This window comes from Pelodiscus sinensis, chromosome Z (genome assembly GCF_052426305.1).
Source record: "Pelodiscus sinensis isolate ZL-2025 chromosome Z, ASM5242630v1, whole genome shotgun sequence".
Taxonomy (NCBI): domain Eukaryota; kingdom Metazoa; phylum Chordata; order Testudines; family Trionychidae; genus Pelodiscus; species Pelodiscus sinensis.
In genome coordinates, this window is record NC_143085.1 from 17,311,852 (window position 1) to 17,332,781 (window position 20,930).

The window sequence follows — 20,930 nt, forward strand, 5'->3', positions numbered from 1 at the left end:
ATTAATACAAATACTCAAAACATGGATTGATAATGAAAAAAGTTTTAAAGTAGATGACTTAGTCTACCTGGGCCTTCGCTGTCATGTAATGGCTTTACAGAACTACATCCCTGAGAAAACCAATGCTGTTGAAAAGTTTACTAAGCTAAGTCTCACTATTTGACATGAAGTAGCTCCTAACAATAAGTAAAAGGGACAGAGCTAACGTAAAAATGAAATTGCCCCCCCTTAAAAGTCTAAACAATTTATCCACTGGCTACAGCTAGTATAAGAAAGAAAGCAGTGAGGATGGAAAGCTCACATTTACCTGCATATTAGCCATCTCACTTTGTAGCCTAACACGAGCCTCCTGCGCCAATGCCAACTGCTGCTGGTACCACTGTCGCACATTTTGCAGCAACACAATCTCTGCTTGAGACGCTTTTAACTTATTGGTCAGCATGGTCTGTTCTAACTGCACCTGCTGAAACTGGTTCTGTAGGGAAGTCATTTGCTGTCGCAGATTGTGAACTAAAAAAGGAAAATGTAGTTTAACTATGTGATTGCAATGTCCAATTTTTGATAGCTTTAAGTTTAGTGACGAACCATGAACATATTGGTTCATAGTAAACTTTTTAATACAAGTATGCACATGAAAACAAAGAATATTCATTCCCATAAACCAGAAAAAAATTCCAGGATACACAGAATTAGGATCATTAGCAGAATATGACTTTTTAGGCCACTTCTTTTCATATGCAAAATTCCTCAGGTTCATAAAGAAGAGAGGAAATAAAATTAAAGATTGGGGAACATGCACATGTCTGGGAAACATAAAGGGTACTTGAGGCTAACCAAAGCATCTCTGAGAAAAAAACTAGCTCATGAATTGTCAAACAGTTTTTAGACTGCAGATTCTGACTGGGCCTTCATTTGCATCCAGTTAGTGTTTAGCACATTGTGGGAATTTCTCTAATAAAACAAGAAATAGTAATAAAAAAATAAATCATACAACTCTGTATAAGAATCTGTTATCAATGAGGTCCAAGTTGATAGATACATTTTATTTGAAAAAGGAAGGAATAGGAAGGACCTATCTAAATGAAAACCAATTTCTTCCTTGTCTGAAGAGTGAGATCCTGTAGACAATGTTTTGATGCAAACAAGAAAATGATTAACCTGCCAAAAAAGGAAATTATATTGGTAATTGACGGTGCACACAAGAAAGAAGATTTAAAGAAATTGCTTGTAGAACAGAAAAAAGTAAGTTCTCAAGATTCAAGTTTAAATCAGCTCACCTGTGCTATCCTTGCTGAGAACATTTTTTTGCATATCTTCAACTTTTCCCATGAGTCTTTGGTACTGTTCTTCTGCCAACTGCAGATCTTTATTTGAGGAAGCCAAGCTAGCATTCTTGGTTTTTAAGGTGTTCTGCAAGTCAGCCATAGCTCGTTCAAGATCCCAGCAAGACTGCTTTAAGGTAGCCACTTCTGAGCTCAAAGAATCCTGCTTCTGTTGGCTGTTCTGGCTGTGCTCCATCTGTGCCTGAAGCTTCATGTTCAAGGCTGCAAGTTGAGCTTGCAGCTCAGTCTTCTCTTTGAGTGCCTGGACAAATCCAAACAAAAAATAATTTTGTGAAAATTAAATAAGTGTAGCATATTAGCAAAAAAGAGAAATCAATATGCTGTCTAAACAGCAGCTCCAAAAAGGTTTTGCTATGCTGGATAACAATTACTTGTAACAGGAGGAAAATTTGCACTATATTTAATAAATGTCTCAAGTATGAAGAAAAATATAGATAAGTGCCGATACAAAATAAACTGCACCCTTTAAACAAAAGAGGTGACACAGGTATTTGGTACTTAAGATAGCCTGCTAGACACAGAAAGTCTTGCTTTAAATACCCATTTTACGCTTGCATGTATTCATTCCTCTGGCCCAATGTCCCATTTGGCAGTCACATCCTTACCTTCTCTCCTTTTTTGAAGGAAGTCTGAAATTGCTACTCACTTTAAGGAGAAAAAATAATGTATATTGCCTCAACATTTATTACTTTCCTTATCACTCCATTTAGTTTATTTTCTCTTTCTGGATGCCTTTAGTATGGGGGGGGGGGTAGCTTAAGAAACTATTTAAATTAAACAATCTTCTCATTTATCTTATACAACATTCATTAAAGCCACCTCTCAGAGAACACTGTGTGAAATACTTCAAAATTGTAATTAGCATATGGCTGTAGTTTAGGAAATACAGGAATTCAGATTCATTTTCTACCTGATTAGCTTCTAATGACAGTGCTTCGAGCTGTCCTTCTAGTCTCATCTTCTCTTTTAGGACCTGCAACATTTCATCATGCGTTCCTGCAACAGAGCTTTCCATAGACACACTGGAAACAATAAAACAAGCACATTTAAAAAGAGTTAGGAATTTTTTATAATCACTCATTTACAGGGAAGTGAAGCTGAAGTTACAGGCTGTTCAGACACCACTAAACTCAGCTGTAAATGAAATAGAACTGTGGGCAGTCTTTTTAGTTTTGTGAAAGACTCAACAAAAAGAACTAAACAAATCTCACTTGCCACTGACAGAGAAAAAGCTGTTACGCACAGAACACTGGCCTGAAAGAGAGCTGAATTCCCAAAAACAAGCATATCATTGACTGATGTTTGGTCTCCTGGAAAGAAAGTAATGAGCTAACTTCAGACTCGAAATAACTCCTCACCAAAAGATTTACAGCATGGAGAATCCCCTATTTCCTTTCCCCAGTATATCCATTAAGTTTAGAGAAAGTGGGGGAAGAACTTTCGCTTTTGTTCTTATCGCATCCAGAATTAGGCACGGATTGTGATTATCTAATGACAACTGAATGCTCTAAGAATGTTGGGAGGTTGGGTAGTTCTTTCGAGGACAAGAAAATAATTGTCTTTTCTGAATTTGAACAAGTTGTTTTGGTAACTGCATCTTTAGACAACAATAGCATTGTGATTTTGACTAGTTTTCCACTTGCTAGTGCAACTCTGATTTCCTGTAAGGGATGGGTTGCACGTGGGAGTGGAGCACTTATCTGCAGCTTTGCAACTCCCAGGCATCATCCCTGACCACAATGGGAGCAGCAAGAAAAAGCCTCAGGGTAAGTGATTCTACACGCTGCCATTCCTCTAATTTGGGGTCAGAGGGAAAGAGCAGCAACATGGAGAACTGCTTCTTCCTCTGAACCCTGGGTGTTCCCAGATTAATAAATAATGTGATTTTATGGGCTACTAGAGTAATTAGTCATCAAAAATGTGATCATACTGAACACGAGTTTAGTTAATTCCCTACAGCATTTTGGATATAAAGCTTCAAGTTGCATATGCCAAAGAAGTTCAACGTGTGTGTATTGTGCAATACAACATCTTACCTGCTAGAAATACTGTCTCTCCGACTTCGCACTTCCCCATTAACTTCCTGCTCTTGGGCATGATGCTCTGCTTCTGCAGCCTGCAATACTTCTCTGATGGAAGGAAATTGCCCAACTCCATCTGGAGGGATCTCCTGGCCACTTATCGTATATGAAATGCTCTGTTTGCCTTCTGCAATCAGTAAAATGTTATTCGGCCCCCTTCCTGAAACACTGCTGTAGGTAGAGCTGTCACTCTCATTTCCATCCAGCCTTATTCCTAATTCACTTCCATCAATCTCTGAAACACTGTCTCCTGCCAAGGAGGAACTCTCTAGTCGGTCATCTGTTTCAGAGTGGAGACTGATCTCAGATACAACAGATGTCAGACCACTTCTATTATGCTTTAGAGATCCACCAGATGCATCAAAAGTAACAAAATTACTAGTATCATTTTCAGGATCTGAATTTTCAGTTCTGTAATCAGCCAAGGACCGGATTTTACTTGACTTGGAAGATTTGGAGCTTCTTCTCTCTTTTGAAGTGGCTGGAAGTCCTAAGCTGCCCAGTTTTGGCCCCCGTGGGACACTGGTCCGCAAGAAGGAGTACTCTTTTGTCAAAGCTACAGTGCTGGCCCTTGGCAAGACTTCTGGATTTAACATCAGCTCAGGATCTAGTGTACTAGAGGGTCGGTTTTTGGATGTAGAGTAGCTGGACTAAAAGAAACCAGAAGAAATAATAAGTTCTAGAACACAACACCACTTCAACTTGCATCAATTTTTTCTTGTAATTGTATTTAGAAAGGTATATAAGATTCAGTTTTCTTTTATAATAGTAGTTAAATAGCACTTCACAAACAGTCTAATATTAATTAGCTAGTTAACGTTGGCTCACATTTGGATATGGAGAAGAGCTAACTGACTGAGGCTCAATCTAAACATGATGATGGTAATATAGGTAAACTGTAAAAGCTAATCAACTTAATAAAGGTTTCAGCATCTGAATAACGGCTGTAATCTTTCCAAAAGTTATTATAAGAAAGCAAAGAATAGAATATGTATTTTCAGATGCTTTTCAGAACATTATGATTTAGATGTGTACATTTAAAAACAAAATTATGGAAAGTAAATTCATGGGTACTAATTGTATTTAGCATTTACTAAATAAGTGCAGCTGCAAAAACTTAAACTTTAAAATATAATATTAGATCAAATATTCATATTCTAATTATAGAATAAGTTATATGTTGACACTAGACAAATTAAATACAATTGTATTGATTAAATATATATGTACACAAATAAATCTCATAAGTACTAGATTAAAATCACAGAACACTAGAACTGGAAGGGACCTTGAGAGATCGAGTCCAGTCGCACCTTTATGGCAGGACCCAGTACCATCTAGACCAGGGGTTCTCAAACTTTGTGATACCATGACCCCCTAAAATGCTAAATACATTTGTGTGACCTCCCCCCCCCACCCTCACTGCCCTGGATCACTTCCTCCCCCTTCTCACCAGACTCCTTACCCTCCTGGGGTTCCTTCAAGGTCTTTGCGGTCCTCAACGCCCTTCCTACCCTGCAGTCTCCTTCCCCCCCATTTCTTTCTCCTCTGTGCCTCTTTTCCGCTTTGTGTCCCTTTGGTTGGTTGGTTAATTGGTTCCTTCCTCTCCTCTCCTCTCCTCTCCTCCTCTGACCCCCATGTGCCCTTATTTACCTCTGGGTCCTCTGCCCCAACCCAATCCACCAGCCCGCTGCCTGAGGGATCCCGCCCTCTCCCAGCTGGGGAAGCGTTCGGTCACCCGGCAACCATGCCCCGGCCGGCCCCTCATGCGTCTGCTCCGCCACCTTGCCTAATGATGTGAGGTGAGAATATTCTCTGGAAAATATTCTCCAAAAGATTATTTCCCGAGAATTTGAGAATTTTTCATTTCCTCTTGAAATAATGTATTGTATTCAACTTTTAGAACACCCTGAATGTTAAAGAGCTTTCTTGATCATTCAGGTAGTTTGAGAACGTTCCATAACATTCCAGAATGTTATGGAACTTTCTATAACATTCATGAGTCAGGAATTCTGACTTAAGTAACTTTCTGGAAGCATCACAAAAAGTATATAACACATTTATTCTCTTTTGTGAAAGGTGTAATTGTGTTTTCATCAGTATGAAAAGAAGAACTAAGCCTAAAAGTGATGTGTGGGATTATTTCCTTCATAAAACAGTTAAATGGAAAGTGTTATATGAATGTAAGTACTGCAAGGCTAAATACATTAGAAGTGCGACAAGGATGAGAAAGAATATTTCCAATTGTTTGAAGACTCCTGCTTACATCAAAGAAAAGACTACAAAATTCTCAGAGTCCAGAAGCAGATCACCTCAACATCTATAGAATACTGTGATAGTGAATTTACAACACCTTCCACATCTAGTTCAGCCAAGGCGTCTCACTCTATAAGTCGCTACTTTGATTCTATGAATGAAAGTGAAAAAGTTTTGGATGAATTTTTTGCACAAGCTATATTCTCATCCGGATCACCTCTTTCACTGGTTGAAAATAAAGATTGGATTACTTTCATGCAAAAAATAAGACCATCTTACAAGATGCGCCATCCAGGTACACACTTTCTAACAAACTTTTGTAAGCTGAGTATCAACATGTTGATGCTCTTATAAAAACAAAAATTGCTGAACCCTCTTCTCTTGCACTGCAGTGTGATGCTTGGAGCAACCAAAGGAATGAATCCGTTATAAATTTTATTATATCAACATCCCAACAAGTGTTTTACAAGACAGTCGCAACCAATGTTGAACGCCATATTGCTGAGCATATGGCATTCTGCGTGGAAGAAATAATGACAGAAATAGGCACAGAAAAATGTGGTGCCATTGTCACTGATAATGCTGCAGTAATGGTGAAATCCTTAGCAATGTGATTATATTTTTTGTTAAGCATTGATATGTACACTTGTGCTGCTCATACATTAAATTTGTTAATTGGTGACACCAGTAACTTAAAATCTGTTCAAGAAACTGAAGCTACCTATAAAACTACTGTGAAGGAAAGTAACAAACTGCAAGTTTTACGAGCTCATTTTATTGCATTTTCAAAAGAGAAAAATCAAACTTGTGCACTTACATTGCCAGTTAAAACTAGGTGGGGTTCCATTTTATATTGTTTGAAAAGCTTATTGAAATTAAAAAAAAGTCTTAAAATGCCTTGCTGTCCATGAAGATTTACAGACTAAACTGAGCAAACACACCAGGAATTCAATCCTGGATGAAGATGTATTTTGGGTACGGGTCCAAAAACTGCATGCACTGATAAGTCCTGTTAAATGGATTACGCTGCTTGAATCTGACCAGCCAAAATGAGCAAAGTTCCTGAATGTTTCAGGGAATTAAGCGATCATTTTGATAGGCTACTTCCTGAAAGTCCACTTACCAAACAAGAACAGCAGCATGTGATGAAAAGTTTTGAAAAAATAAAGATATGTCTCTAAGACATTCACTATGCTGCAAATATTCTAGATCCAAAATTCAATGGTGAGTGCCTTACTAGAAATGAACACATACAAGGAACTGAATTCATCGATAGATTAGTCACAAGAATGTATGGCACTGATCACTCAGCAAAAGTCACTGCAGAGCTTTCAGAGTATCATGCTAAAGAAGGTTTTTTTGGAAAATCATATGTAACAAAATCAGCTGGCTCAATAGGATGCAGTAACATGGTAGAAAGGTATTTACTATGGATCAAAATTAGGGAAATCAACATATTGAATATGCCGCCACCAACAGCAGCAGCAACTGAAAGAAGTTTCAGTACTTACAGTATCATTCATAATGCAAAACGAAACAAGTTGACACAAGAAAGGGCAGGCAAGCTGACATTCATAGCCCATAATATAAAGCTTCTTAAAAACCCAAATGATGCTCCGTTGAAATCTCCAAGAGAAAAAAGGAAACAGAACCAGAGAAATGAGGAAGAAGAAATTGATGATGCTGAAGAGAAAAAAGAAGTCAAAGAAGAGGATATGTATGAGAAAGGAGAGAGAGAAATATATGGGTCAGATTCGGAAAGTGCAGATTCTGATTAGATTTGTATACAATCCAGAAAGTTAAAAATATTTGTATCCTGCACCAGAAGATTTGTAATAAGAGTTCTAGTAACTTAAACCTTTCTTTTTCCTTTACTTTCCCAAATTTACATTTTTACAATTGGAAGCTTTCATGATTCTTGAAATTTTATTAAAGACATTATTATAAATAATAAAACTCTTTTTAAAACTATTTAACAAGTATTTAAGAGAAAATTCTCAAAAATTCTCGCATTGGAGAATATTCCAAGTTTATTCCCGAGAATTTAACATCATTAGCCTTGCCTCCTCCTGCAGCTGAGCCACGCTCCTGGAATCCCACGGCCTCGGCCACGCTGTGCAGCTTGCCGGCAGCTGCCTTCCATCACCCTTCACAGCCCAGGGGAAGAGGGGTCACAAGTGAAAAACCAAATCCAGCTGCAACCACCCCCTAAGTTGCTCGTGACCCCCAGGGGGATCACGACCCACAATTTGAGAAATGCTGATCTAGACCATCCCTGATAGATGTCTATCTAACCGGCTTTTAAATATCTCCAGAGATGGAAATTCCACAACCTTCCTAGGCAACTTATTCTAGTGTTTTACCACTCTATTTTAGAAAGCTTCCTAACTGTCAATCTAAACGTCATGTTATGAGATAAATATGTAAGAGCAAAAAAGCTTAGAAATAATCACAAGTATCATGAGCACAAGGTCAACTTACAGCACCCTTCTGTCAGAATAAGCTACACAATTCGCGCTATGCAAACTGCGTTACTTATTCCAAGTCTAAATCAAAAGTTTATTTTGAAATTTGGCGCTGTCTACACAGTGCCAAATTTCAAAATATGGCACTATTCTGACAAATCCCTTAACCTTTATGGAATGAGGGCTACAGGGATGCCAGAATAGCATGCACACTATTTCAGGAAATAGCAGGCACAGTTAAAGATGCGGCGTCGCTATTTTAGGATACTTACAGTATCCCGAAAGAGCAATGCCGTCTAGAAGTACCCTTAGTATTGCTCAAATACGAACTGTAGAATCCGTCATTCAAAACTTATTGTCAAAAGGTTTAATCTATCCAGCATGCTCCTCTCCATCCCTCTTCTTTCTTCTCCACTTCCTGATCCCATCACTTACCCCTCTTTCCCTATCATTTCACCTACACCATAGGCCTACTCTCTTTTTTGCAAATCAAGGAAATAGACATTTGCCCATCATTATCCTGATCTTACTGCCCCAGTCCAGCAAACATAATCATTAGTAACTTCATCCATGTTAGGAGTCTCATTTGAGTTCAATGGTCTACTTACATACTAAATTCAGATTTTGACTGTTCCTGTCATCATAGGATCAGGCCTTTGCTTGGTATTGTGCCTCTTTCCCGCAGGCTTTATTTTTGTATTTGAGATTGGAAGTTCTCTGGGTAGGGGTTAGGGATATTAAAATTAGGTTAATCAACTAATCGAATAGTCAATGGAATTTCCATCGACTATTCAATTAGTCGAAAAGGGAGCTTCCGCTTTGAAATGTAGACGAGCCTGCTGGGCTGTTGCTATTTTTCAAAGGCAGAAGTGCCGTAGGGGTTTCCACCTTTGAAATATACAAGAGCTCCAGGAGGGGTTCTTGTGTTTTTCAAAGACTGAATCGTGGAATGGAGCTTAAGGCCAGCGGGAGACAGAGTCCCCCGCTGGCCTCAAGCTCCATGTGGTGTTTCTGCTTTGAAATGTGCAAGAGCCCCAGAGGAGACTCTTGTACTTTTCAAAGGTGGAACACTGCTGCTGCGCCCCTACCCCCTCCCATGGAGCTAGAGCTGGGGGGAACTGGCTTTTTAGCCAACTCCTCCCAGGACTCCTTCCTTTTTCTCTGCCTTGCTGCCTCTTTCTGAGAGAGGCAGCCAGGGGGAAGGGGGGAGAAGAGCGCAACTAGTGTGTAGACTATCCGCTAAGCTCTTGCTTATCTGATAGTTGACTAGTTGATTAGTCACTTACATCCCTACTAGGGGCTATGTCTTCCTGTCTGTTACTTTAGACTAAAATGTACTAACTCTATCTAGCTGAATGGAACTAGTCCTCAGTGCGGGCTTAGAGCTCTACTGCACTATAAACAAATAAAGTGAGTTGGTCTAATGAGATGATGAAAAGTGTACAGTTATTGCAGATAGTGAATACATGGAAACCTTGTACAGTACAGGCTGAACCTCCCACATCCAGCACTCTGGTCCAGCAACAACTCTGATCCAGCAAGGCCATGGAGGTTGCTGGACCCAAGAGCCCCAGCAGAATGTGGGGTCTGGAGTCGCAGCTGGGCACAAATGGCTAGGCAGGGGAACCCTGGCATCAGCAGGGCCAGGCAGTGTCAGGGAGCCTCCACCCCAGCTGGAGAACCCCTGGCATCGGGGGGGGGGCCACGCAGTCAAGAGAGCTCCTGGCAACGGGACTGGCAGCAGCCTGGTAGCCGGACAGCGGGGCCATGCAGCCGCCTGGGAGGCCTGGTCCCAACAAGGAAGTCCCCAGTGACGAGTCCCAGCCAGGGAACCCCTGGAAACCACCAGGGGCAGCAAGGATTGGCGGTGGTCTGGAAGCCCCAGCCAGGGAACTCTGGCAGCAGGGCCAGGAGTCAGTTAGGGAGTCACACCCCAGCAGGGGAATCCCCGGTGGCAGCAAAGTCAGCCTGGTGGCCCCGGCCAGGGAACTCTGGGAAATCCCTGGCAGCAGTGGAGCCAGGCTGCAACAGCAGGGCAGTCAGGTAACCCAGAGAACCCCAAGGAACCCCTGGAAGTAGCAGAGGCAAGCAGCAATAAAGGGGTTGGCAGTTGTCAGGTGTCCCTGGCTGGGAAACCTCTGGGAAACCTTAGCAGCAGCAGACAGGTAGCAGGGCAGGGAACCTTAATTGAGCCAACATTAGTGGGGCAGCAGCAGGGTGGAGAGCCCCAGGGAGAGGAGCAGCAGCAGGGCAACACTGACCTCCCATGGTCTGGCAAACTCCCTAACCTGGACATCTCAGGTCCTGAGGGTGCCAGACCTGGGAGATCCAACCTGTACACTCTGAGAAGAAAAGCATAGTCTTGAGTAAACTTCCACTAGTCTTAACAAGGGATTTAAAATTTCTCCTACTCCAAATATATATTATTGTTCTTCACACTAGACTTTCCAAACTATCACAACAAAACCTAGAAGCAACCATTTCATTGAGAAATTCCTAATGAGCAAAGGAAGTCACTCAAAGTCTCAAAGTTGTGGACCACGGTAAATAGGCCACCATAGTATATACAACAAATAATCAGTCAGGCCTCAAGGGGGAAAAAAAGACCAAATTCTTCCTTCAACTGCATTAATGCATCCCTTTATCCTTCATGGATTACCATGACACAACTGAAGGCAATATTGGGCACAAACAGAAAAGTAGAAAAAAAAACCATGTTCCTGGCTAGAAGGTTATTGAATATTTACAGCAAGGAAAACAGACAATTTGGGTCAGGTATGAGGTTCATTTTTCTAGCTTCCCACCAACATAGAGATCACCTAGAAACATGGAATCAGCTAAGTTCTTACTCTTTCTTGGTGCCTTTTCACTCTGTACTGTTTGAGCTGCTCTTCCAAACGCCTTCTTGCCTGAAGTCTGATTTGTTCCTCTTTTTCCAATGGAAGTGAAGACTCTGCTGAACCTATGCAAAAGAGTTACCTCTGAAGTCACATAGAAAACTTCAAAAAACACAGACACAACACAAATGGTGGAAAATATCCTCACATTAACCACTTTCCCCATCAGCACCATATATATACACACACAACATTCATGCATAAGCAGAGCAAGCATCATTCACAAGGACAAACCTTAGCATGCAGCTCAGGAATATTCCCCACATATTCCATGCTAACCTTGTGTAAGCATAGAGATTAGAATGCTTAATTTAATCCTTTTATATTTGCAAATGTCATAACACTTTCAAGTGATCTGAGACAAATCTTCCACAGTAAGAGCAAAAATACTTTTACCCTCTAAGTCCCACCTGCTTTAGAACCCACATTTTTAGAGATTGGCAGAAATAGGCAAAATCTACTTCATTTCTAGTCCCATCCCTCAGAGTCTAGTGAATGATTGCTCTCTACAGTTCATTTTCTTGTGTTGTCCAGTCTAATATTGATTATACGACGCAGCTTCCTTTACTTCCCTTGAGAGCCTATTCTAGTCTAAGACATCCCACTGTAAGAAGCTTTTGCTATTATTTAACAAAAATGTGTCAGTTTTTCAGTGTCATCCCATTACTTCCAAAGTGGGACAATCTAGGGCAATTTAGCCTCCTATCCACTATAATGAACAGGTCAGTAGAACAACCAAATTTATTAAACATTAGTGTACATGCTTTACTGAAAGAAGAGAGTTTTATTGCAAAAAATTAATTTGTCCAAATTTGTTTATTGCAAACATGAAGTTTAGTCCAAGCTTAAGTATTATCATGGAAATTCTGCAGACACGCTCGGAGGAAAAAGCTTTAGGCAGCAAGAGAAGCAGGGGCTCTACATTAAACAGATGCTTACACAATTCAGTTTCTTGCATGGGAAGACTTAGTTTGAGTGACTGCAAAGCTTCTTTTCTAAGAACTATGCCCTCAGCACTAGTTCCCTGAGACTTCCTTAGGTTGTCATGGAAACCAGCCACACCTGGAGACCCTTGACCATGTAGCTTGCTAGTGGGTTCCAAAGGCAAAGGGAGGTCAGGATAGACAGCCTCTGGTCCATTCTGGTAAGTGTCCTCTTTGCTGTTTATCTCCAGGATCTCTCCTTCATTTGACACTTTGTTGGCATTAATACAAGTTACTGAAAAGAAAGTTAGATCACATTATTTACACCGGCAGCTGTAAGTGATCCCATTCAATCCTCTACACACTTCCAAAACCAAACCAAGCCATTGGTTAACCAAGTACATGGATACATGTTCACATCCCTAGTTTACACGCAGAGTGAAAGGCTAATGCTCCCCATGAGCACTGGCTCCTCCCACACTGCTGCCAATACAGAGGCTATAGGGCAAGGGAGAGGGAGTGGGGCTGGGTGTAACCATGCACATTCACCAATGAACCCTGGCTCATCCATTAACTACATAAACGGTTACAGTTTCACTTCGCTAATTTTTTATACATCTCAGTTTTTTGTATTGGCAATGCCTAACTGCATCAGAAGTTGTCAAGAGGAAAGAGCCATTTTTCCGTTTAAATATTATTCGTATTTTAAAGGTTATTTTAGCTGCAATAATTTTGATAAATGTCTGAAATCTTTTGAAAGCACTGGAAGTTGCAATTAAAAACAAGAAGAAAATATTGTATTTAATCTATTTATAAGCCATGATTATTAGGACGGCATCTGATGGAGAGAAGGACAGGATAGAGTTAAATTGATTCATTTTATGATTATATCCTGAATATCAGATTCCAGGTTGTCTGATCAGAGCTTTTATTTACATTTGGCTCTCCTTATGATAGCTCTATGATCAAAACCAAACTAGAACTGGATAGGTGGGAGTCACAAATATTCATTACTTGACCATTTCCAATCAACATTAAATCAGTTTCACATATGCAGACTAGGTTTGGCTTTTAGCCAAATTGGTCAGAGATGCAATCCCATGCTCAAGGTGTCCCTACTGTCTGTTTGCCAAAGAAAAGCCAATGCCAGGTGCTTCAGAGGGTAAGAATAGAACAGGCAATCATTGAGTTATCCATCCCATGTTGTCTACTTCCAGTTGGAGTATTTAGGTCAGCACATTACCAAATTTCTTGTGAAAAATGTAGTTTTCTACTTTATTTTGTAAAGTGGAACTGTTTAGTGGATTAAGCTAACTAAGGGGGAAAAAACACTTTTTCTAGAATAAGAGTGTCCACACATGAAGTTATTCCAGAATAACTCAAGATGCAGACAAATGCTTAATGACTCTTAACTTCAGGGGAAGAAAAATACAACATAGATTGAGCAATCCTTCTAAAAATTAATAGCTGTATTTAATTAATGGTTTTAAAACAATATTAAATAGTAGATTTTAATTACAAAGACAGATCTCTTCTGAATTTCTAAGACAGATAAGTTATAGTTTTCACAAGACATTCTGTAGCATTATGCGCATTACTGAATCCAACAAAATAATGGTCAATAAATTTCATGAGCGAAAGCCATGAGAGAGAGAGAGGTTTTAGAATAGGGATTGGCAACCTGAGGCCCCAGAGCCAAATATAGCTCGCAGCTCAAACTCAGCCCCCCTTTCCTGCCCACCCGCAACAGGAAGCCCACACTGGCACTCCAGACATTCACATCCCGCAAAATCAGATCCGGCGCCAGCTTCCTGCAGTGGGGAAGGGAATGGAGAAAACCCTGAGCCTCTGTGCGATCGAGATAGAAGTGGAGCCACAAACAGCTCCATGTGTGCGCATTCCCTCTCCTTCCCTTCCCTCCTTGAGAGGATCCAGCAGTGCACAGACATGCTGCCTGAAGGCTTTTCCTGCTGCTCCATTAGCCAGAATCCAGCCAATGGAGCAGCAGGAAGCCATGCCTGGGCCAAGTAGCCTGAGAGCAGCCTGGAATGCAAAGGCAAGTAAATGGGGCCCAGACCCAGCACCCCCGTCCCCTCCCACACCAAAACCCTGCATCTCCCAGCCCACTCTTGCCCTTCCCCACTGCCCAGACACGCACCTGCACCCTGCTTCTGTCCCTGGCTAGACACACACACACCTTGCTCCTGCTCCCTCCCCGCTGGTCAGACACCCTACCCCAGCCCACTCCCTACTCCTACACCCTCCTCCCACCTGCTGCTGCACCCTTCCAGCCACTAGCCAGATACCTTACTCCCATCCTGCTCCTGCATCCTTCCTCTGGCAAGATCTGCACCCCAATCCTTATCCCTATTCCACTTACTGGCAGCTCAATCACGCATATTGGACCCCTTATTTTTGGCTCCATCTCAGAGCCTGGGGGGTCACAAAACCAACTAACCCTGGAAGAAGAGTTGAACCTCAGTCCTTCCTGCCCCCGCTTCACATGGGGCTGGAGCACCAGGGGAGTGAGATGTCTCAAGTTGGGGGGCCACATCAGTGGAGGTTTTTGGAGGGGTTGTTTTTTTGCTTCTCACTTGTGTATTCCCTGACTGATTTTTCTATGGGACAATGGCCCCTCACCTAAAAAAAGGTGATGGGTGTAGCACAGGTAGGAGGGGAAGACACGATTCTCCTGGCCTGGCCCCTCGTCCAGGTACTGCTGCTCTGGTGCAGCAGCCCAACCCGGGCCAGGTAAGGTAATCCAGCCCCAGAGCCCAGCCACATACTCTATTTCCCACCCCCAGCGCCTTGCCTCCCACATTTGCCACAAACCCTGACCTCTTACCCTTAGCCCCTTCTACACCCAAACCTGACTCCTGCACCCCCATCCTCAAACTGCACCCCCAGAAGCAGCAAAAGTCCTATTAAATAAAGTCTGTGTATGTAATGCTTCATTTATATTATTAATCATCATGTCAATTATCAATAATATGAAGTTGTATATTTTCAGTCATGCAAATGGGTATTCTTACATACCCCCTCTTTTTTGACCATTTGTTCTGAATGTTTATGTAGTTTGGCTCTTTGGTTTGAAAAAGTTGCCAAACCCTCTAATAACAATAAAGTGACCCAATTCTTATAAAACAACTCACAATTACTTTCAGCTCCTTCGGTTGGCAGATCTGATTTGGTCTTATAATCCGGATGTCCTTCAGAATTATGAGGGGCCCCATTGCTAGCTCTGTTCTCTAACAGGGCACCTTGCTGAAGAGAAGATGAGTCCATGATCCAAGAAAATTAATTTGCCTTCAAGTCCAGATTCTCTCCATCTGCAGCAGTGCTATTTGAGATGCTGCATAGTAGCACAATATTGGGCTTTTCATTCGTTGGTTTACAGCATGCAGCTGAGAATATTCAGAAGGTCATGAAAATAGCCTGAAGGCAAAAAAGCAATTACCAAGATGTTTCATTCACTGGAAACAAATACATTCATTTCAAAAACATTCACAACTTTAAAGATACCGGACAGACAGTAAGTAGCACTTACAAATAGCTCTTCATCCATTTACTTCAATGTACAGAATCAGGGTATGAAATACTAGCAGAGACAACAAAATACAACCAAGTACTTACTTCCATGCCCAAGGAGTGCATTATTTAACAATATATTTCTCAACTTTCAGTATGTAGACCTTTGCAATACTACATCAATTAGTTTTGCACCCAGACAATTGATTTAAGATCATTAGACAAGGGAGTTTGCTGGACCAGGGGAGGTCAGTGCTCCCCTGCTGGCTGCCGTACTCCCAGGCTCCTCTTTCCAGAGGTGACTGTTTGGCCGCTGTAAGTCCCACAGCTACAGGGTGTTTCCTGTGGTTCCCAATTGGGGCCCTCCCAGCCATCCTGCTGTCAATCAGAGTGACCCAGCCATCCTGACCCACTGCTGGGGCTGCCCTGCTGCCATTGGGGAGTCCGTGGATTCCCCGACTGATGCCACCTGCCTCCTCCAGCCCCATTTCAGCCAGGGGTTCACTGACAGAAGCTGCCCAGTCACCCCCACCCCGCAGCCACTGAGGGTATTCTGGGATTCCTGGCTGGGGCCACCAGACTGAATGTAGCTCTGCTGCAGCTGAGGGACTACCCGATCATATGGCCCTGCTAACACTGGGGCTTCCTCAGCCGCAGTGGAGCTCCCCAGCTGACCCCTGGCTGACACTAGGGGCTCCCCAGCCACTTCTTAGCCCTGTTGATGCTGAGGGCTCTCGCCTAGTTGGGGGGGTCCCCACATGCCACCTGACTCAGCCAGAGCTCCCCAGCCCTTGTGTTGCTCTGGGGCTCTTTGGTCCAGCAACATCCATGGCCCTGCCAGACCACAGATTTTGCCAGACCAGAAAATCCAAGAATTAGGAGGTTCAACCTGTACCACCATGCAGGGCTAGCCTGAGCTCCTTCACTTAGGGATGATCACTTGCCTGAGCTCCATGAATGTTGCTCTACACACCCTCTTGGGGGGTGTTACGTCTCTCTTTTGGGGCAAAACTGGGCATGTATCCCAATTGTCAAGAGAAAACTTGCCCAGTTTTGCCAAACAAAGTAAAACTATCCAGGATGAGGTTTAAAATGGGAACCATCCCAGCCAAAAGGGGCCATATGGTCACCCTAATAATTCCTGATCTGGACTCCTGTGCTATATTTTTCTTTTGGGGGAATTATTCCAGTTGAAGTCTGTTATTTTACTAGTATGAATGCAAAGAGGCTTGAATGTGACTTTTCATTTAAATAATGTTTATGCAGTTGTAGCTCAGGTTCCCGCACAGCATCCAACAGACAGAACTTTATAGGAGCATGACCTACTAATTACAGCTTGTGTTGACAGTTAAAATGAAAATTAGCAGCCAATGAAGGCTGGCCTTTTCTTAGGAAATCCTCTGTAGTCTTGCCCTAACAAAATCCTCCACATACAACCAAAGCTATGTCAAACAGCCAAATGGTAAAATTTGAGGCAAGACACCAACTGATAATTTGTTAAATTATAAACATAAACTTGCATGTATTTCAATTTCAAATAATATAAAAGGAGTGTAGATTACAAAATTACATATATATTACTGTTCAAACACAAGACACTAAAAAGCACTGACTAAATCCAGAATTTTAGCTAACAGTATAAAAATTGTTAAGTGTAAATTATACTTCCAAACACAATCAGATAATTTGAGCAACTTAATCTTTTATTCTCTCTCCATCTCCACAGAATACATCAATAATTTCTAAGGTGTCACACCACTTGATCTTTCGTTGGAGAGTAATAGTCTCAAGAGGAACACACACCAGATTTAAGACCAGTCATGTAGGCTAAACTCTCTCTGAAAACAATAGGGGCTACGTCTAGACTGGCCCCTTCTACGGAAGAGTCATGCTAATTTCTAACTTTGGAATAGGGAAATCCGCGGGGGATTTAAATATCCCCCACGGGATTTAAATAAACATGGTCGCCGCTTTTTTTCCGGCTTGGGGAAAAGCCGGAAAAGAGCGTCCAGACTGGCGCGATCCTCCGGAATAAAGCCCTATTCCGGAGGATCTCTTATTCCTACTTGCAAGTAGGAATAAGAGATCCTCCGGAATAGGGCTTTATTCCGGAGGATCGCGCCAGTCTGGACGCTCTTTTCCGGCTTTTCCCCAAGCCGGAAAAAAAGCCACGGCCATGTTTATTTATATCCCCCACGGATTTCCCTATTCCAAAGTTAGAAATTAGCATGCCTCTTCCGAAGAAGGGGCCAGTCTAGACGTAGCCTAGTAGTTTAACATGCATAGGACTGAACTCAGTGTTATCCCAAAACCAATAAGCCCTGTCCATGTACTCTAGAAAGACAGGTATCTGGACTGGGATAGTCATTTTAAGGTGGAATTTCCCTCCACAAAAAAGATGAATACATTACAAAAGCTCTGATATGGACTTTTTAAAACTACATGCAACTCATTAATAGTTGCCTGCTACCAATGCTGAAATCACAACACATATTATACACTGAATAGGAATGTAAAATCCCGTTTAGTTAACCAGATAAACATTAAGATTAACTGGTTGACAGATTAAATGGAGGTGGGCAGGTGGGAGGCCATTCCAGTGGCTGGAGCAGCCTCCCGTCCACCTGCCACAGCTGAGCTGGAGCAGCCTCCGCACCATGGGCAGGGGCTTCTCCAGACCAGATGCTTCCAACCCTAAGCTCAGCTGCTGGCTCCCAGTCTGCTAGGACTGGGAGTCAGCAGCATCACATGGGGCAAAAGGCAGCAAATCCCCACCACTGCCATTTCTGACCCCTCCCCTGCTCAAGGTGGCTGACTCCCAGTCAATGTGGGTTGGGAGCCAGCAGCCCCACAGGGCTGGAGCAACCCTCCACCCACAGTGAGCCATGGGTAGGGGGCTGCTCCCCGGTAACCATTAATTGTTACCTGGTAAGCATAACCTGTTAAGTGTGAAGCTTACCGGGTAACCAATTACCTGTTCACATCCCTAACACAGATCCCAACTGTAGCAATAAAGGCAGTTAATCACCATAGTTACACCTTACATAATTCAGTCTAATTTAAATGATTTATTACACATTCCTGGCAACTACAAATACTTTTGTCTGCCCTGTACATAAACATTGGCATTGAACAGAGAGACTTAAAAACTAGTGCCCTCTGCTAACTATACACCCCAACCCACCTCTTGTGGGGGGCAGGCAACTCCCCAACCCACCTCTTGTGGGGAGCAGGCAACTCCGGCTCTCTCCCTGGCCACTGGGGAGGGCCAGGCTGTGGCAGTGCCAGCCCAGGCCTTTTCTCCCCGGCCCCCAGTCATGCCACTCAAAGATCCTCCTCTTCCCATAGCCACTCCAGCCCAAGCCCTTTTTCCTTGCCCCACACTGCCAGTCCAGAGCCCTGTTTCGCTCCCCACTCTCCCAAATCTGGCCATGTTCCCTCTTCCCCCTGGGGTCCTTTCTCTCTCCCCCCACCAGCACGCCAGCCCAGGCCCTTTCTGTCACCCCCTCACAACCTGCCCGCCTCCTGTTTGGTAACCTAATCTTAACCCCCTTCTCTCAGCTGTAGTGGGTCCAGCTCTTCACTCCCAGATGCAGGGGGAGGCTGCTCTGAGGCCTTGCAGGCCCTGCGTGGTAGCTGAGCACTGGGGAAGGGGAAGGGGAAGGGGAAAGGGAAAGGGGTGGGGAGGGAAGATACACAGTGTGCACAGTGATGTGATGACACCACTGTCATCCTGCAGAATTTTGTTGTTGTTTATATATAGGGATAACAAAAGGGCAGAGTCTATACCATACTCTGTTCCTAATCATGTAATGTCATCACATTGTAACTTCTAGTTACTATTAAAGTCCATTATAACAGACACATCACAGACTCCTATCAGACACCTTACACAGTGGTGGGAGGAGGGTTCTAGCCAGCACTAAAACCAACGAGTTTACCAAACCAAAATCCCCCCTAAAACAGCCCATTTTATTAAAAGTATTTAAAAGCACAACACAGACTGGTAACCTTACACCCAAGTTTCACAGTATCAGAGACAGGGGAAAAAGGGACCAGAAGCATAAACTAGAAACTCCTACGATGACAGGAGTCTCCAATCTGATCCCAGAAGACTGGATATTAGGCAAAGAGATACGATTACACATTAGTATTTTGCACTGACATAGCACCAACTACCCCAAAGAAACTAGAGACACTCAGCACCACTGAGCCATCCACCACCCGGCCTTGGAAACCCCCTGTGGACGTGGCTGCTGGAACCATTTTATTGGGGAGAGGGGACTGCGGGCAGCTGACACAAATTGGACCTACGGAAGCCAGTTCAAGGGGGGAGGAGGGGCTGCAGCACCGCCCCTCTAGCGCCAGCACCGATGGGTGCGGGGAAGGTGGGGACAGGATGATCGAGACATACAAGCAAACAGCAACGGGATTGAACCCGCCCCCCGCGGACTCTGAGCTAGGCCCCCGGCCTGCCCAGCCCGCACCTCCGCGGGCCGCCCCGGCCAAGCCAGAGCGCGGACCCCTCCTCGGCCCTCCAGCCGCGGCGCGTCCAGCCCAGAGCCCAACCCAGGCCGGAGCCGTCTCAGCCAGACTCCCCAGCGCCACCCTCCGAGTGCCCCCGGGCACGGAGCCCGCTCTTGCCCCCCACCCCGTCCCGGGGCGCTCGGAGCGCAGCGCTCAGGCCCGGCCCCTCCCCACAGACCTGGCACCAGCGGCGCTCGAGCGACTGGCTCCTTCCTCCGGCTGCCAGGGCGAGACGTGGCGCCACGGCGGGGGCGGGGGAGCGGTGCCGCGAGCCTCTCCTCCCCCTGCTAGCAAGGCCGCCGCAGAGGGCCCGGGTGGTGCCGATCCGCGCCGGGCCGGGATCCCTCCCGCACCCAGACCCTTCTTCCCCCCGGCCTGGGGCTGCCGCGGCTCCGGGAGCGGGGCAGGGCGGAATGGCTGAGGGGCCCGCTGTTTTCCAGCGGCGGGGACGGGCTTCGCCGGCACCTTCCGGGATGGGGGAGGGGAAAGGGGGGGAATTGGTGGTGTTGGCATGGGGGTGGGGTATTGTTACCGCGCCCTCTCGCCCTGTGTCGTGAGGGATCACGATGGAAGGCCTTGGTCTTCCCGCCGTGCTCCTCTGTCCAGCAGTAGAAGAGGGCAGTAGGTGCTCTGTAAGCTGGAGAAGGGGGCTGATAATTTTTGACCAGGAGCCACTTCAGAAATTTTTGATGTGGCCCTAAGCAGCCCCGGAAGGGAGTGGGGCATCAGGCGGAAGAAGCACGCCAGGTCACTTCTATGCTTCCCCGCCCACAGATCCTGATTGGTCTGGTGATGGGGGAGCGCGAGTGCGCAAAGTCTTTGCCACGCCCAGAGAGAACCACCAGCTGTTCTGAACAATTGGCGATTTCCCCGGGGTTCAAATAGTCCCGTGGCCCTGGGTAGAGATTCC

At 44.1% G+C, this 20,930-nt stretch overlaps 1 protein-coding gene across 4 annotated transcripts in view; it reads right to left on the reverse strand.

The window, feature by feature from the left end:
- Positions 1-20,726, reverse strand: part of GOLGA3 (golgin A3) — a 49,658-nt gene extending 28,932 nt beyond the window's left edge. Inside the window, exons 1-8 of one of the 4 annotated variants that reach the window (XM_075898357.2) lie at positions 20,553-20,726; positions 15,118-15,400; positions 11,982-12,260; positions 10,995-11,107; positions 3,380-4,074; positions 2,254-2,365; positions 1,278-1,584; positions 308-510 (exon numbers count right to left, since the gene is read on the reverse strand). In XM_075898357.2, the coding sequence (XP_075754472.2) occupies positions 308-510; positions 1,278-1,584; positions 2,254-2,365; positions 3,380-4,074; positions 10,995-11,107; positions 11,982-12,260; positions 15,118-15,250 (1,842 nt within the window). In that variant the 5' untranslated portion in view covers positions 15,251-15,400; positions 20,553-20,726. Of the gene's footprint in view, positions 1-307; positions 511-1,277; positions 1,585-2,253; positions 2,366-3,379; positions 4,075-10,994; positions 11,108-11,981; positions 12,261-15,117; positions 17,412-20,198 lie in introns of those variants that run through there. The other 3 variants (XM_075898358.2, XM_075898356.2, XM_089775271.1) reach the window with 3 other exon arrangements.
- Positions 20,727-20,930: the final 204 nt, after the last annotated feature.